We start from the raw sequence: 19710 nt of genomic DNA on the forward strand, positions 1-19710 counted from the left end.
ACAGAACGTTTTGGCCACTGGGCTATCAAGTAAACCCTTTCTTGTCTTCAACTCCAGCAGGAATGATATAGCAGTGTTGCAGGGTGCTGAGACTGAAAAGCATCAATGAGAAGTTCTCATCCTCCCATCACTGTTAATATGACTAAGCACACCATGTCTGCTGTTGCTGGGTACATGGAGGTCTACATGTCTTTGCCTGGGTCATGTCATCCAATACAACTATGATCACTTCTATATTATATACATTGCAACAACAAGCAGTGAGATCACAGTTTTGATGCTTCTTTTCTCTGACTATTCCGATTTATGGTACCTACTCATTCCTAGGGCATATTTCGGAGATTGTCTGCTGCGGAAACTCCCTTCTGGTTCTTTTGTCTTGTCAAGATTAGCAGCCACAAAATTTCTGAGTCCTGTGGTGGGATTCGAACGATGGACCTTCCGATCCAAAGTCGGACGCCTTGTCCTCGTGACCAAAGAGGTTAACCCCGTTAGCAAGCTGACAAGGTAAGGATGTCATCTAGGCATATATATATGTATATATGTTACATACTCCCCTGTCAACAGAAGGCACATCCCGGTCCGCATAGGTGGGTGCTGAGGCTTATTTTTTTCAAATTTGATTTGAACGTGCTCAGCCCAATGTTGGATGCCAATGTAGCGGCCACAAAATTTCTGAGTCCTGTGCTGGGATTCGAACGACGAACCTTCCAATCTGAAGTTGGATGCCTTGTCCACGTGACCAAAGAGGTTAACCCAGTCAGCAAGTTGACAAGGTTGGGATGACTCCACGCCCTGCTACACAAGCAGCCAGGGAAAGTCAGCCATCTTTTATGGATGCTTGCATCATATACTTTCTTGACTTCACAAGTCATGATCAGATTCATCTAAAGATATACATCTCAGTCTGAACTTGAATCAAGCTTGTATTGCCTGAACTGGAACACTTTTTATATGCAAGCAGGAGCTCTTTGCCATGTATATGTACGCAACAATTTTTTTTGAAGATATGATCATGTTCTTGAATATATGTCAGTTTACATGAATTGGTTATGGTTTTTCCTCTTTTCCTCTGTAGTCTTCTGTAATGCTGGAATAGTAAATTACAATCAATAGATACATAAGATTTGAGTAAAATGGTAAAGGGTGTATATGGGGTCCAAAATCTGTTTTACACTGAATGGACCACAGAGTCATATTAGTCTATGGTGAATCTGTGAAACATAACCTCAAGATCATGGGTTCATATAGCTTATAAGTAGGCCAGTAGAAGAGAGAGTTGTCTCTCCAACACACTAGATCCATTGCTCTTTGGCCTACAATCAGAGTTAGTTTTCTGGGTTTTCCAGGACTTGCACTATCAGTCACAGACACTAGATATGCAATGCACGTTCTTCAAGTCCATTAGATGTCCATTAAGTTTCCACAAGAAAACATTGTAAAGAAGAATTTGAAAAGTTTGGAAGACAACTGTTATGATATGGGTCTCGGGTCCAAGTGAGGATACCAGTGAAATCCTTTATCAGTTCCTCAGTGACTCTTTGGAGATGGGGCCTGTATCAGTGACATGCTCGTGCATGTCAGTCTTGCCTAAGTCTGCAAGGCTTGTGGAAAACATTTCTCTATTTTGTCCTAAAAACCTGAGTAGTCTTTGTTGCTCGTCAGGCGTCAGTTGTGTCTTGGTCAGATCAGAGCAATTTTGAAAACATAATCCCTTGAGTCATTGTCAGTCTTTTTACTGTCAGCGCTAACTATACGTACAAATGGCTGGTCACAGTCAATTTCAAAGACAGAGTGTCTGTCAATGTAACTAAATTTGCCTACAACTGTACCCTTGTCTAAAACTTTTTGTTCTTGGGAAGGATTCATTAGCCTAAATGTAGCAGTTTTCTTGTGTGCTTTCGAGAGGGTCTACCACGTGCTTCTTCAAAATGAGCGGTGAGGGAGGCAATTGGTTCAATGAAAATGAGGGAATCATCTGCTGTTGCCTCAGGCAGTCTTACCTTGAAATGAATTTCACTCTGAGGGGGGGACATAAATTTGGTCTATTGTTTTTGCTAATCCACTAATTTCTTGATCTGGATTGGTAAGATTTGAAGTTAATATACTGCCTATCTGAAGTGCTGTTGCCTGTTACGAGGGAATGGCAGCTACAATCTATGACTGCATCATTGTCATTGAGGAAGTTTTCACCCAGCAGGACTGACTGTGGTAATGAGGGCAGGACATGGAATTCTTGTGAAAATTCTTGATCTTCATTGACAAAATCTACCACAACTGAATCCAACACTTTGTGCAATTCGCTACCAACACCCTGAATGTGTGGGAAGGATGAGTTTCCAAATACAGGGTTGTTGAAAGCTTTGTTTAGAAAAGCAGATGAAATGCAACAAATGGATGCCCCTGTATCTATTAAACAAGTTGTTTCAGTGCCAAGTGTAACCTCAATTATATTCTTGGCAAGGGGTGTAACTAAGGACACAGTAGGAATTTCACTTCCAAAGTTACTTTCCATACCATATTGGTACTCCATATTTGTCATGACACCTTATAGTATGTACCGTATTATAATAAAGAAAGACAACAAATCAACAATGTGAACTTACTTACAATTTTTTAAGACTTTTTCTTCCTTGCTTGGTGTCTTTACAGGAGTTGGAGGTCCTTAATCCAGTGCTGAGATCAGAGGTGGATGCAGTCGCTTGTTATTCCATATGTTCTTGTAGCTGGTCGTAGTTAGTTCCTGGGCTCCGAGGTTCCGAAAATAGTTGATTCTCCGTCAACTGTTATGATATGGGTCTCGGGTCCAAGTGAGGATACCAGTGAAATCCTTTATCTAACTGATGTGCTTGTCTGCTTGGAGGAATTACCTCAGCAAAAAGTCTGAAGTCACAAGAAGCTAATTACAACTTTATTAGCAAGAGATAGAATAACAAGGGTGGCCACAGAGAGTTGGTACAACCCTCTGGGCTGAGGGCTAGAGCTCACCTGTGTTGGGAGTCTAAACCCTAGTGATGGACAGATGGAGGTGGAGATTATTTAACTACAACTGAAACAATACAAAGATTATGATTTGCTGACTGATATAAAAATGGGTAGAACCTACAATAGCCAGAATAAACAAAATGGGGGGTGTCCTACCAGAACAACTTCATTGACCAGACAGGGGGAGTACTTAATCTTTTAATCCTATTCTAAGTGGCATTAATCATGTTGGCACATTTACTGGATGCTTGATTGCTTACTCTGGGCTGGATTAACTGGTGTTTGCATAATGTTATTTTACTGTAGGTGATGGCATGTTTTCCTGATCAAAGCAGTTTATTAACCTGTCTAGACATAACCCTTGTCTTAGTGAAAGGTTTGTCTTACAATGAAGCTCTGATTACCTAAGGTTAGGATTTTAACTCTAGAACATCTGTGAAATTGTGTGGTCATAACTTAAGCAACTACATATGTGAAAAAAGACCAACACAAATCATGTACTGTTAGTCCCCTAGCCAATATCTTAGACTTCTGACAACTTAACAAGATGGCTTTGTTTCCCAGATGTGAGTGTGTATATTTAAAAATATGGGCCACTCACTTCTCACATAATGACTGCTGTCAGCACAGAACACAAGATGCCAGTTGCATTAGGCACCTGTATGTTACACCTGTTTCATGTACAACAAGCAGTGAAGCTGTGAGTACCAAAGCTCTCTATGTTATGACATGGTGTCAGAAGTGAACAAGATAGTGTTAGATATGAGACTGTCAGTAATGGCCAAGGTTAATGTTGAAGAAGTTAGATACAAGTCAAGACACTCACATTTCTTAGGGATTAGAGAAAAAGAGAAACAAAAAGACAAGAAATCACAGTGGTTACCACATCAACCAGCTAAAGGGTCAGTGTGTCCAGATATCTACGGCGTCTTTTAACTCCTTTGACTGGAGTAGTCAAAATTACTTCAAGCAAGTATTAATAGGAAAGTACATGTCAGCAGAAGGTCATTGGTAAAAATATACAAATGAATAGATAATAATCTGGGCAAGTACTATGACAATGATCAGAAATGTTTCTGTATCTTAAACATAGTTTCTTATAGCAACCAAATCAGTTATTTAGTAATGGACCTCATCTTCAGTAGGTCAAGGAAAACACAGACACAGCAAAGCTTGACATCACTAACTGAACTCAGGTGAGATCAATGTATAGACACCCCAGTGAATGAGGGAAGGAACCTGAAATTCTCTTTAACTGGTTTTGAGATTAATAGTTGTGTTTCTATGTTCAGGTGAATTCCCCAAATACCTGATTGATCTTCGTACATTTGTACCTGGGCAAGTAATACAGAAGGTTCCCTACACCCATCAGTTATTGATACAAGATGGAGTTCTTATGGCAAGGATGGCATGTGCTTTGAAGGTTTGTGTCTTGTATTTTTAAATTATCATTAAACAATGTAACAGCACTTAATCTTTTGATATAAAACATCACTTTTGGTAGAAATATATGTATCTCTGATTTTCATGAAATGTCAGGTGTATGTTATTGACTGAAAGATCTGCTTATTCTAAACCAAAGTGAAGCAGAATTCTTATCCTTGTACATCCATAATCTGTGTAGAGTTTCCCCAGCAATCAGTCTCATGTACTACAGGTCTGTCAATTACCTCCCCACCTACTTCAGATAGGTGACATTACTCACCTAGATAGCCAATGTGTGGGCATGAACAGTCTTTTAGCTTTGTAAATACTGGTAGCTTTAGAACCTGTAGGTACTAGGCCTATGCACCTTAAAAATTCTTCATATACTTGGCAGCACTAGGGCTTGGAGGTACTAGGCTTACACGTCTTCAACTTTGTATATACTGGTAGCACTAGAATATGTAGGAACTAGGTCTAGAAATCTTCAACTTTCTATATACTGGTAGCACTAGAACCTGGAGGTACTAGGCGTAGACGTCTTCAACTTTGTATATACTTGTAGCACTAGAACCTGTAAGTACTAGGCCTAGACATCTTCAACTTTGTATATACTGGTAGCACTAGAACCTGTAGGTACTAGGTCTACACATCTTCAACTTTGTATATACTGGTAGCACTAGAACCTGTAAGTACTAGGCCTAGACATCTTCAACTTTGTATATACAGTCAAACCCCGTTGTGTCGAACTCGTCGGGTCCAAGGGGAAAGTTCGACTTATCCGAGTGTTCGACACATCCGTCAGCACTGAAAAGACCAAGAACCAACACGACCCCGGTGCTTAACACATTGTTATTTTGCAGTAGGATACACATACGAAAAATATATCTTTGCAATAAACGTTTACGGCAATATTGATCTTTAAATTACAACATATACAAATGTAAATCAATTCAATCACTTTATTCGTCATGGCAAATAAATATGCTTACAAAAAGATAAGAACAAGAATAATTTAACAAACTCACAAGCAATCCCATTTAGTTGACAGCACTAATTCATTTTCCTTCGCTGAATTGCTCTGCCATGTTACTAACCGTACTGGTTAAAAAAAATGATCCTACACTTTAAATACTAAACCAAAAACAAAACATCAATTTAGATAATCCAACTTCGTTTTCCTCACTTCTCATTTTGTATTTTCAAGGAAATCACATGACCACTAACATAGACTGTCACATGACAACAACATGCGCCATTGTTTGTTTAGAGATATCCTGTCGGTCCGTGATCAACGTGTCACTGATAACAACTTAATTATTGTTAATTGTTTGAGTAAAGTTCAGTTGGTAAGTGTGCTGACAATGTGTGTATAAATGCGTAGTTAAACATGTCACTTGATTGTTGATTCCGTTAATCGTTACTTTTGATCTGTAGGTAGCACGTTTATGAGGATGACTTCCGATTGCGCAAATGAAGTTTTCAGTTGCAACAACCAGCTTTGACAGTTCGAGACAAAAGGGTAAATTTGTACTTGTTAGAGCCTTTGGGGACCCTACAATGAGTTCGACACAACCGGGAATTCGACACATCTAGTTCGACACATCAGGGTAAAAATAATGATAAATATAAGGAAATCGGCAGGGACCGAGATGTCAGTTCGACACATCCGAGAATTCGTCTCAACCGAGTTCGAGACAATGGGGTTCGACTGTACTTGTAGCACTAGAACCTGCAAGTACTAGGCCTAGACATCTTCAACTTTGTATATACTTGTAGCACTAGAACCTGGAGGTACTAGGCGTAGACGTCTTCAACTTTGTATATACTGGTAGCACTAGAACCTGTAGGTATTAGGCCTAGACATCTTCAACTTTGTATATACTGGTAGCACTAGAATCTGTAGGTACTAGGCCTAGCTAGACACCTTCAACTTTGTATATACTGGTAGCACTAGAACCTGCAAGTACTAGGCCTAGACATCTTCAACTTTGTATATACTTGTACCACTAGAACCTGGAGGTACTAGGCGTAGACGTCTTCAACTTTGTATATACTGGTAGCACTAGAACCTGCAAGTACTAGGCCTAGACATCTTCAACTTTGTATATACTTGTACCACTAGAACCTGGAGGTACTAGGCGTAGACGTCTTCAACTTTGTATATACTGGTAGCGCTAGAACCTGTAGGTACTAGGCCTAGACATCTTCAACTTTGTATATACTGGTAGCACTAGAATCTGTAGGTACTAGGCCTAGCTAGACACCTTCAACTTTGTATATACTGGTAGCACTAGAACCTGCAAGTACTAGGCCTAGACATCTTCAACTTTGTATATACTTGTAGCACTAGAACCTGTAGGTACTAGGCCTAGACATCTTCAACTTTGTATATACTGGTAGCACTAGAATCTGTAGGTACTAGGCCTAGCTAGACACCTTCAACTTTGTATATACTGGTAGCACTAGAACCTGCAAGTACTAGGCCTAGACATCTTCAACTTTGTATATACTTGTACCACTAGAACCTGGAGGTACTAGGCGTAGACGTCTTCAACTTTGTATATACTGGTAGCACTAGAATCTGCAAGTACTAGGCCTAGACATCTTCAACTTTGTATATACTGGTAGCACTAGAATCTGCAAGTACTAGGCCTAGACATCTTCAACTTTGTATATACTTGTACCACTAGAACCTGTAGGTACTAGGCCTAGACATCTTCAACTTTGTATATACTGGTAGCACTAGAACCTGCAAGTACTAGGCCTAGACATCTTCAACTTTGTATATACTTGTACCACTAGAACCTGTAGGTACTAGGCCTAGACATCTTCAACTTTGTATATACTGGTAGCACTAGAACCTGTAGGTACTAGGCCTAGCTAGACACCTTCAACTTTGTATATACTGGTAGCACTAGAACCTGCAAGTACTAGGCCTAGACATCTTCAACTTTGTATATACTTGTACCACTAGAACCTGGAGGTACTAGGCGTAGACGTCTTCAACTTTGTATATACTGGTAGCACTAGAACCTGTAAGTACTAGGCCTAGACATCTTCAACTTTGTATATACTGGTAGCACTAGAATCTGTAGGTACTAGGCCTAGCTAGACACCTTCAACTTTGTAAATACTGGTAGCACTAGAACCTGTAAGTACTAGGCCTAGACATCTTCAACTTTGTATATACTTGTAGCACTAGAAACTGGAGGTACTAGGCCTAGACGTCTTCAACTTTGTATATACTGGTAGCACTAGAACCTGGAGGTACTAGGCCTAGACATCTTCAGCTTTGTATATACTGGTAGCACTAGAACCTGGAGGTACTAGGCCTAGACATCTTCAGCTTTGTATATACTGGTAGCACTAGAATCTGTAGGTACTAGGTCAAGACATCTTCAACTTTGTATATACTGGTAGCACTAGAATCTGTAGGTACTAGGTCAAGACATCTTCAACTTTGTATATACTGGTTTCACTAAAATCTGTAGGTACTATGCCTAGACACCTTCAACTTTGTATATACTGCTGGCACTAGAATCTGTAGGTACTCGGCCTAGCTAGACATCTTCAACTTTGTATATACTGGTAGCACTAGAACCTGGAGGTACTAGGCCTAGACATCTTCAGCTTTGTATATACTGGTAGCACTAGAATCTGTAGGTACTAGGTCAAGACATCTTCAACTTTGTATATACTTGTAACACTAGAACCTATAAGAACTAGGCCTAGACATCTTCAACTTTGTATATACTGGTTTCACTAAAATCTGTAGGTACTATGCCTAGACACCTTCAACTTTGTATATACTGCTGGCACTAGAACCTGGAGGTACTCGGCCTAGCTAGACATCTTCAACTTTGTATATACTGGTAGCACTAGAACCTGGAGGTACTAGGCCTAGACATCTTCAGCTTTGTATATACTGGTAGCACTAGAATCTGTAGGTACTAGGTCAAGACATCTTCAACTTTGTATATACTTGTAACACTAGAACCTGTAAGAACTAGGCCTAGACATCTTCAACTTTGTATATACTGGTTTCACTAAAATCTGTAGGTACTATGCCTAGACACCTTCAACTTTGTATATACTGCTGGCACTAGAATCTGTAGGTACTCGGCCTAGCTAGACATCTTCAACTTTGTATATACTGCTGGCACTAGAACCTGGAGGTACTAGGCCTAGACATCTTCAACTTTGTATATACTGGTAGCACTAGAATCTGTAGGTACTAGGTCAAGACATCTTCAACTTTGTATATACTTGTAGCACTAGAATCTGTAGGTACTAGGCCTAGACATCTTCAACTTTGTATATACTGGTAGCACTAGAACCTGGAGGTACTAGGCATAGACGTCTTCAACTTTGTATATACTGGTAGCACTAGAACCTGTAAGTACTAGACCTAGACATCATCCACATTGTTTATTACTGATAATAGCTAAAAGTATTACTTGTAGGTAGCTAAAAGTAGATATTATTTGCAGAGAGGTTGAAGTTTTTGTGGACACTTTAGTTTGGGATTGACGGTTAATTTCTTCACCCATTTCTTTCAAACTAGCCATCTGTGCTGGATGACAGAAAGTTGTAATACCTGTGAGATATTATTGAGTGTATTGGTGTACAGTTGTGAAACAGCTTCATGAGCTAACCAGTTCTTATTTCAGGAATTTGACCACAGCTTCTACAAAGATCGGGACATACTTTGGTCTGTCACCAATGTCCCACTGCTGACGAAGTACACCTTCAGTCTTCAACATGAAGCTGAAAGAAACATGATAGAGGATATTGTTTCTGCCTTCAACACAGAAGTAGTCAGCAAATACCAGCAGCTGCCAAAGGGTATGTATGTAGGTATAAGGATGGATGCATGGATGCATTCATGTGTGTAGTTCATAAAGAAGGAATAAACTCAAATTTTTGGGTACTCTTTTCACCACTGCATATGAAAGACTTCTGGTAAGTCATAAACGAAACACCATTTTTGAAAAAAAACCAACTTGTGGTTAATTAATACTAAGTGCTTAAAAGTTGCTAAAAAGCTGTCTGCTTCTCTCTTGCCTGTAAACGAAACCACAGACAGCTTACGTAACTCTGTCGCCAGAGCCCTGCAGTGACATCATAGGAGGAAGGACTTTCAGTTAGTTGTAGAGAAAATGTGTAGGAAGCTCGTCATTTTGCTGATTTCTCGACATCTCCAAAGTCATGCCGAATTGTTGTGTTGCAGTCAGTTGCTCCTTGCAGTCAGGTGATGGTGTCACAATACACAGATTTCCACCAGACCCCTTAGTTTGTGCTTAAATTGAATGTTTGTGTGTGCAAAGTGAGCATTGTGGAAGCCTGTAGTATATACTAAATCGGATGGCCCTACCATGCTTCCGGGATAGAAAATGGAGATCAAGTTTCATCGAGACAGCTTACTACTCACTGCTGACCAAAAGGATTTTGCATGAATATAACGCTTTCTACCTCGGAAGCGAGGTTGTGGTCGAAGTGACAATATTATCGTAAGTAATATTATATTGACCCCTACCTCGCTTCCAAGAGTGAAATTATTATGTTATAAGCAGTGTCATGCAAAATCCTATTGTCCATATATTTTACTACCAGTAGAAAGTAATTCTGATTTCGTAGGTCGGTGAAAACAGATTTAAATAGCATTCATCCTCAGATAGGGTGCAGCCATTTTTGAAAATCATGAAGTCACAGACTAAAAATGCTTTATGGTTCAACTTCTTTATTATACAAGGTCACAACGTTTCGAGACATATCCTAGTCTCTTCTTCAGGTGAAGTAAGGGTGAAACTAAAGGGTTGTAGTATATGTACACATAACAGTAGACCGATGACAATGGGTAACAAGATATACAGGTTTCTATTAATTGATATACAGGCTTCGATTGATTGATGTACAGGCTTCAACTTATGTACAGGCTTCAACTGATTGGTGTGCAGGCTTGTGTTGATTAGGTTAACGAGTTACAGGTTTGGATAAAGATACGTCACTGACGATAAGGTGGTTTCATGCATTGGGTAAGTAAACACCTCCGTCTCTGTTGATTGAGGGCTTGTTCTGCTTGATTGCAATGGCTTCTAGGAGCATCTGTTTTTTAAGTCATTGGCGTTCCTAACTAATATCCTGGTGTTGTCCCAGACAATCTTATGATTGGGGTTGTGCATGATGTGTTCACATACAGCTGACTTCTGATCCAAATTTTGAACTGATGTTTTGTGTTCTTTTAACCTGACAGCCAGTGGTCGACCAGTTACACCAATATATGTGTCTTTTGAAATGCATTGGATCTGGTAGATGCATCCTGCTGGATTGTTGCATTTAGGTGTTGTTGGCCGGCGTCCATTAGCTGATAGTAGCGTTTTCAGGTTGGTGTCGCTACGTAAAGTGACGTCTGTTCCTGTTGTTTTCTTGATGAGACGGCTGCAAAAGAGCAAAAGCGGTCTGCAGTCCTGACAGCCTCCACAGCGAATTAAAACACCTGAAATCAACCTTCCAAGACCTTAACCAGTACCCACCCCATCTAGTCAGCAACACCATCACCAAGACCCTGAAAGAAACTCCCAAGTCAACTAAACCAGAACCTTCCCTGCCGTCAACAGGAATAGACGTCACCTTACATAGTGACACCAACCTGAAAACGCAAGAAATGCCAAATGGGGACCTTTGTCTGGTAATTTAAGTAGTGTTACCACAAATTATACCTGTTATAAATTCATTAACTGAGCATCAAGTGAATGATGACAAATAATGTGTAGGTTCATACCACCTATAACACGGATTACATCCTAGCGACACCAAGTGATTTTGACAGAATCGACTATGAAAACAAGGGTTGTAACTCAGTAACTAGGCAAAGCAGGAGACAAAACTAAATGATAGTAGATTGTGAGAACATACAGCTTTCATTTTTCACAACAGCTGTCGCAATTTCAGGTTTGTACAAACCTGCAAACAAAATAGTTTACCCCCTGACATGTAGAAGAATTCTGCATATCTATACCTACTATTACGTCACGGAGACGCACTGCTCTGATCGGTTGAAATTTAGTTTACGACTGACTATTGTGCACTGTTGTCAAAAAGGTTGATTTAAGGTAATGAAAGATCGAAATGACCAGTTTTAATGACGGGGTTTCATTATAGCGATGTCAATGAGTGATTTATGTATTTCCACCCTCTACAGTACTGTAAACAGCCAAATTTTTGTGACCATTTAATTTTCGCGAACTTGCATCAGACTTCACGACGCGAGAATAAAAACACGCGATAATATAGATATATCATACACTCTATTCAGGTAAGTCAAAGACACAAAAACAAGATAGGTGTCATTGCTCAATCACGTGCCACTGCTGGGCTAATCTGGATTAACATGGCTCAATCACATTCTATTTTCATTGCTCTAACACCCAATTAAAAAGGATTAATTCTGAAATCAATTACATTAATTTGTTGTTAGATCACTTTACAAATCTGTATATTTTATAACAGCTCAATGGTCATGTAACAAGATCACCTCGTGAAAAATGATGTGTCATTTCCTCTGTGACAGGTATCTCATGATACGATTGGTCATAGATAACAAATCAGCCACTATATTGAACAATTGAGATACAAAAACATTCTATTTGGGAACTTTGATGACACCCCATCATATGACCCTGATGTCTGATATCTATGCAAGGAATAGTATTATAGTATTATACAATATGTACACAAATATCTTCGTATGATAACGTATATTTTCTGCATTAAATCTAGATGAACCAAAGTGACAAACTGTGACAGACTAGCTTATTAGTACTTTCCTTAATTATTCAGTATACACTAGCAATGTATCAGCGAAAACTCTTCTTTCACTGAAGATTAATTGAATTAGATTCTTTGAAGTAAGCATGTGCGTAAATTCTTATTTACTGCCACTGACATAGATGTTTTGAACAATTTAACATCACACAATGATATGAGAGGGACAATTTGTTTAAGTATGTCCTACATACAAAGAATATAAACATGCGTTAAGAAAATACACATGTACACGCCACACATGTACAGGAGAGACTATAATAACATGGTCATAAAACGTTACATATATGACATGTATTCACTCCTGTTTTCTTTCAACATATATCTTTACAACGCAATTAAACAATTAAACAATCAGGACTTGCTCATATGACAAAACAGTTTCCTGTAATGTCCGAAACCTGTCAGGGATATCAGGCGTGAATAACCCTAATTAGTAGCCTTAATTAGTCTCGCCACAACCAGCCAGGCAATGAGCACAGGGTTCCAGGTGCTCTCGGGCTTAATGAGTTAAAACCATTCATTATTCTTTTCCAAACTTGGCACATTGATAGGTCTGGTGGCAGATTTGGATTTCTGAATAAAATAATTTTGTGTTTTCATGGCAACAAGTTTGACCTCGACTGAATTTGGTGGTAGTTATCTTTTCCAGAGCTCAACTGTAAAACAGTCTTCTTCCACTTTGCCTTATGCACAGTAAAACATTGACATGCTGTAATCATAATTAGTAGACGTGTTCATAAAGAGTATTTTGACAATGTGGGCAATATTGATGACTGTGTCTTCTTGTTCCCATTCCAATTTGTTCAAGAAGCTGTGACTATGATTGAAACATATCATGAAGAGGGGATCACAGATTAAGATATGTGAGTCTTGGAGTCAGCTTCCTGTATGAACAGAAAAATATGACATGTTTATCCCAGGGTTTGTAAACCCAAACTTCCATTATCATATTGACGATAGCTAGCTGTAAAGGTTTGTGTTTCCTAAGAGACATTTATATAGCTTCTTGAGTGTCACTAAGCCTCACTCAGTTTGACATGTCTCTACACAGAAAGCTGTACATTCTCCACAAAGTTGCTCCACCCCTACAGCAACTACCTATATATCCCTAACAGAATGGTAATGTCATCTTGAGAATCCATTTTCAGAGAGGAATGTCTTATACAATGTTGACATTGAGAGTTTAGATTGTGATAATGATTATACAAGTAAAGAACATAATGATGGTCATAGTGCCTTGTTCAAATCACCTTTCATAGAATGTGAAGTAAGGTTAGCAAATCTGCAGGATATTTTTGTGGTAGGCCAAATAGAAAAAGGTTTTGGCTTTGATTAGACCTCTTTAAAATCTAGACTAGGTGGGTAGTATTCTTTCTACACCTTTTCTGAAGTAAAGTACAAACTAATAATGTGTAATTGTTTATTCTGTCAAGCTTGCATCTCTGTCAGAATGACAGATGTCTATCAGTGCTTCATTCAAGTGTTTGATACTCTGTCCTTCTGTGTGGGCACAATCTATCATTATGCCATTATATACAGCTGATAATGTGAACAATCCCAGCAATTATAGGGGAGTTTCTCTAACTAGTATTCTTGGTGAAGTTTTGGGTCTATTATCAATATTAGATAATCATAGTAGCCAAACATGAGAGATTTTACACCAGGAAAACTCAACTTTGATCAAATATTTTCCTTGTGTGCAGTCAGAAGAATACCAAAGTTGTCTTCAAAACCAACTTGATATACTTTTAGCATATTCAGTATACTGAATGTGAATCTTGATAAAACAAATGTTGGTATGTTGACACTAAATGTTATGGCTTAAATTGAATGTCTGATGGTCCCATTGTACATTGTATCATATTCCCATTGTTTGAAATATTGGTATGAAATGATTAATATGTGTGAACGTTGTTGCCCAAGAAAGCCCACAGCATGCCTGTACATGTTGCTGGTCATGGTCAGCATTAAGCATATATCCATACATTACTGCATAGATATGACATTGGCTATATTTGGCTCTTGCTGACAGTTGGCAATGTAGATTATCAAGATACGATTCCTATCATCAGGTTAAGTCATTGCTTGAACCAGTCTTAGATAAATAAGACTAGGGGGATACCTTAGCCGACTATCTTGTCATTGAGGCCTTGCGGGGCGAACATGTGGAGTCTAAATATCCACCTAAGTTCGAGTGATCTCCTCTTTTGGGTGGTGCTAACAAGCTCAGGGTCCTCTCTGAGTTGTGCGATAATCTCGTAAGTGAGATCAGATTTGCCATGTTTTTCCGAGTTGAAGTGAATTGCAACAGGTTTGTCTCTGTTGTGTGTGATGTCAGCATAGTGTTCATTCAGTCTTGTTTTGAAACATCTTTTGGTTTATCCTACATATTGTCCTTTGTATTTTTTGCAGGTGAGTAGGTAGACCACATTTTTGTTGGTGCATTTATACTGTCGTTTACGGTATTTGACACAAGATACTGTACCGTAAAAAGTGTCTAAACGATTGATTACAATGCAGATTTTGCAGTTTTGTTTGTTACATGGGTCGTCAAGGAATGTGACTACCCGGCCACTGACTTGTGGCGTGTACTTAGGGTATTCTAGTGAGGCGCGTACTAGATAATCCTTCAGGGTTTTGTTCCTCCTGTAGGCCGTAATGTGGCATATTTCTGATCCGGATAGCAGATGCCATCGCTTCCGGATAATGGCATTGAGCATGTTCATTGGGTTGAAATCGCAAACAAAGACCATAGCTTTTTGTTTGGTCTTAGACGGTCTTGTAGGGTTTGTCAGGAGGGCTTCCTGTCCTTGCTGTCAGCCTTGTGTTTATTCTGTTGTATCAGTCTTATAGGATATCTTCGTTTGAGGTAGAAGTTTATAAGGTTGAGACTGTGTTTTTCATACTCCTCAGTAGAGGAGCAGATGTGTTTCAGTCTAAGGAACTGGCTGTATGGGCCCTTAGTTCTGACTTGCCTGAGGTGACATGACGTATATAACAGGTAAGAATGTGTGTCGGTTGGCTTGCAATATAGAGAGAAACATAATTTGTTGTTCTCCTTGTCTAGACTTACCCATGTGTCTAGAAAAGCTACCTTGTTGGTTGAAAATTCAGCTGTGAATTTTACAGTGGGATTAGCTTCATTGAGGTATTTTATGAAGGCTTCTAGACTGGACTGGCCTAGTGTCCATTTTAGGAAAATATGGTCAATAAACCGCATGTAGATGTGTGGTTGGTTGGCATATAGTGAGAGGAGTTTAATTTCTAATTCTCCCATGAATATATTGGCATATGATGGTGCTAGTTTAGTACCCATAACTGTGCCTCCTACCTGTAGGTAGTGTTGGCCGTTGAAGACAAAGTTGTTTTTGTGGAGTACAGATTTGAGAAGACCCAGAATGCCAGTGGCACTTATTTGCCAGTCAGGCTGGTGTCTGCGGATTGCTTTAGCGACAGCTAATAATCCCTCCTGGTTGGGGATGTTGGTATACAGTGATGTAACATCTAGTGTGACTAAGAGGACATGTTGATGAGCTGGAATATGAAGTGACTCCAATCTTTGTATGAAGAGTGTTGTGTCACAGACATAACTGGGGTATTGCGGGACAAACTCTTTTATGTGTTCGTCCACGAAGCTACTGATTTTCTCAGTGGGGGTATTGTTCCTGCTTATGATGGGACGGCCTGGAATTTTGCCTGGTGTGAGGCATTTGTGGATTTTAGGGAGTGTATAAATATCCCTGCTTTGCAGTCATTAGGTACGAGGCCTAGGAACACTTTTTGTGATATTTCTTCTTTACCATAGAGATTAGTTAAGTCTCTGGTGATTTGGGCAGAGAACGTTTCAGTGGGATCGTCCTCTAGTTTGCAATAGAATCTATCATCTGAGAGTTGTCGTAATGATTCATTTATGTAGTCCATGGTGTTTTGGATTACTACAGCGGAACCTTTATCTGCCTTTTTAATGACAATTTCATTATTGTTTTTGAGAGCAGAGAGTGCGGTGATTTCATCACGAGTGAGGTTGTGATGTTTGAATTTGGTATCTTTTAGTTTGATGAAATCATTGGTGACCGCTTTGAAGTATGATTCTAGACTGTGATCATTACTGTAAGGTGGATTCCAGTTGCTTTTGGGTGCAAACTTTCTGTCAAGAGGCGAGGTGTTGTTTGTCTCACCTGCGTCACTTAAGTAGTGAGTGAGTTTCAACTTTCTAAAAAATGCTTTTAGATCAGTAAATGACTGACTTTTATTGGAGCTAGTGGGGGTAGGGCTAAATGGTAAGCCCTTGGATAATAGGCTTAGTTCCAATTCAGTGAGTTGGTAATCAGACAGATTAACAACAAAACTCTGTGGGTAAAGTTGTGAGTTTTTATAAGTCTCTGAGTTATTATTGATATTGAGTGTGCTGAGTGCATCACAGATGGAGCTGTTGTTTAGGTTTAGGCTTGGTTGTGATCCCCCCAATAATTTTACTGAAGTGGAATGGGTCGTCTTTCTGATGTTGTTGTACCAGATCATTGAATTTCTGGTCCAATTTTTGAAACAGATTGCTTGTTTCACAGGTGGTGACTGTTTCAGTCTTATTTAACTATCTTGCTCTGCAGGAATGTTCATAATGTCTTTAAACACTTTCGACTTGACCTTAATGATATAGGATGATATTTATCTTTCCAAAATGCACTCAAATTCTGTCCTTTCCATGACATTACCAAACATGAATTCCCAATGATGAACACGTATGAACCACAATGTATTTTATTTGTCAATGTTAAAATGCTTTCTTCCTTTGTGTTCTGCAAGAACCTTCAATGCAACGTGGAGTAGCCCAATTGATTCATCAGACAATTGATTCATCAGACATTTATGCTAAGATAAACAAATTAAAACCATAGATTGATACAGTATGATATTGATGCTGTTGAAGTCGTTCAAGCAATAGAGCACTGAACTGATTTGGAACAATACTCTCACAGTAGGGAACAAATGTGGACAGGCTCATGACATTTGTTCATGTATCTAAGGAGTCTCAGGTGGTATGCAACCTTAAAGGTTGGGGAATGGGACCAAGTAGTGTGTAAAAGCCTTTCAGGTCCTTAATGTTCAAATTTCATTCTTCATTTGTTAACAGGTTACATCCACGGAGATCCAAATGAACAAAACATCCTTGTGTCTAAAGTCCCTGGAGGTGAAGACAATGAGATCAGTGGCATCTTGGACTTTTCTGATGTTGCAAACAGTTATTTAGTTCTGGATCTAGCAATAAATATTGCATACCTCATGATAGACTCTGACGTTACTGACCAGCTTGATACTCCCGGATATATTTTAGCTGGCTATGAGAGCATTCGACAGCTCACTCCAGTTGAATGGGATGTCATTTTTGTATGTATCGCAGGAAGACTGGCACAATCTCTCACTTTAGGAGCTCATGCTAACTTTTTGGAACCAGAAAACATTTATGTCCTGACTACCTCCAAGAAAGGATGGCCTCTTTTGCGAAAGTTTTGGTCACAGCCAAGGGACAGCATACTCTCAAGATGGAAAAAGATTATTGCTTCTTGCAAACCCATTGACTAAGTGTCTGTTTCAAACAGTCTGGAGATGTCCAGGCCATGTACCATGGTGACCTGTGGGCTAGGTAGTTATAGATCGTTTTAGGGAATAGTGTAGAGAGGGAATGTTCGTAAACAATACTTACTATTGAGAACTGACCTTAAACTGATTTAGCTGTGTAAAGTCTCATGAACAAAATTTTGTTGAATGAGCATCTGTATACTGTACCCTGTATATCTGTCATACATTTTACACAACTCTTCCCATCTGATATTTAATAAAGCCAGTAAAAAATATTACTGTTCATGTGGCTTGAAAGTTGATGAAGTTGCATCAACAATGAAATCCTTTGTAAATGACAGGGTTTTAAATCCTGATGGAAAATGTCTGTAGTATAAAGTCTTTGAACAGCATTTAGAAGTGATACATATAAAGGCAAGAATTGTTCGATGTCAACTTCTTTATTTGAGGGACACAACATTTCAGAGTATATTCTTATTTCTTCATCAATTAAGAATTTACTCTGAAACATTGTGTTCCTTAAACAAAGAGATTGACATCAATAATTCGTCACCTTTATGTGTAGCATACATATTATGTGCTCAGTTGTGGCAGTGTAGTGTCATCAAACCAAGAATCCTCTGGATACTTTGGAATCACTTGTGTAAACATCACTGCTGCTGCATGTATTCACTGTTCTCAAGTTTTTCCATGCCATATAACTTGTTTATATTGTCAGTGTTAAAATTAGTAATTCTGAATCAGTGTGGATGGTTCATGGGATATATATGCACCATTAGTAATCAGAAACTAAATATAGACAAGGAGCTTTTATCTTTGGTAAGACTAACCATCCATTGTTTAATTTGCATTTTCATGTTTAGTGCTTGACCCCTGGTAATGATTCTGTATGTCAGATATGATGTTCAGACATATGGTTACATAACTATGTTATGTGCACATAAACTTGTGAGTTTACTGTATTTTTTATGGTCAACTATAAAAAACAGGAGATTAAAGTGCACCCATATATAAACATTATTTTGTAATTATTTTGCTTGTGATATAGATGATTTTCTGTGAAACATAATAAACTTACATAAAAGGAACTTTCCTACATAGAATGGCAGCACATTTCCTGTGCAAAGAACTCAGGTCACAAATCAGTTGTAGTTAGCAATGTTGGTCAAACCAGAGTCCTTGGATGGGTTCCTGTGTTTGGCAGTTTGACTACTGAGAGTTTCTAGGACTTCAGTTTTGCCCCACAATGAAGCACATGCGATACATGTGTTCTCACCTTAGGCAAGTAAGTTTCTTCAAAATTTTCTCAGTTAACCCAGCAGAAAGTGGGTACCACGTGCAGCTTTAACCCTGTAGTACAGCTCATGTTGCCCTGGATAACAGTAATCAGACTGATGTCTTTTAGCAGCATTTAGAACTTGTATATGTGACCAAGATCTTTATGGATAAATCCTCTTTTTCATTTCTTTGAAACACAATGTTTTGGGGTCAATTCAGACTCCCTCATCAGAATTCACCTGATGTATTTGGCTATTGAACTCTGATGAGTACGACCCGACCTTGAGCGATCAGAAGTGGTGCCAGTTTGTTGTAGACGACCTCGCAAGTCATACATAGTACGACGGCTGCATTCCATTGCTCTTGAGACGCCAGTAACTGATCTTCCCGCTTGCAACATGCCAACGGCATGTTCACGTTGCACATTTGACAATCGTGGCATATAAAGTACTGCTACTTTTGGTTTAAAAGTGTTTTTTTATTTTTTGAGGCAAATGCAAACACGTGCAAGTATAGAAAACTTTGATACGAAGATCATGTGATCGACTGCACATGCAAAACCTGATTTGGCACTAACATCATTTGCATGACGAATGGACGGGTATGAGTGGGTTTTGT

At 39.0% G+C, this 19710-nt stretch overlaps 1 protein-coding gene across 1 annotated transcript in view; it reads left to right on the top strand.

Moving 5' to 3' along the window:
- Nucleotides 1-18829, top strand: part of LOC137265774 (hydroxylysine kinase-like) — a 70008-nt gene extending 51179 nt beyond the window's left edge. Inside the window, exons 4-6 of the mRNA XM_067801226.1 lie at nucleotides 4278-4408; nucleotides 9081-9255; nucleotides 17369-18829. Coding sequence (XP_067657327.1) covers nucleotides 4278-4408; nucleotides 9081-9255; nucleotides 17369-17817 — 755 coding nt within the window. The 3' untranslated portion in view covers nucleotides 17818-18829. The remainder of the gene's footprint in view (nucleotides 1-4277; nucleotides 4409-9080; nucleotides 9256-17368) is intronic.
- Nucleotides 18830-19710: the final 881 nt, after the last annotated feature.

Source organism: Haliotis asinina, chromosome 15 (genome assembly GCF_037392515.1).
Source record: "Haliotis asinina isolate JCU_RB_2024 chromosome 15, JCU_Hal_asi_v2, whole genome shotgun sequence".
Lineage (NCBI taxonomy): Eukaryota > Metazoa > Mollusca > Gastropoda > Lepetellida > Haliotidae > Haliotis > Haliotis asinina.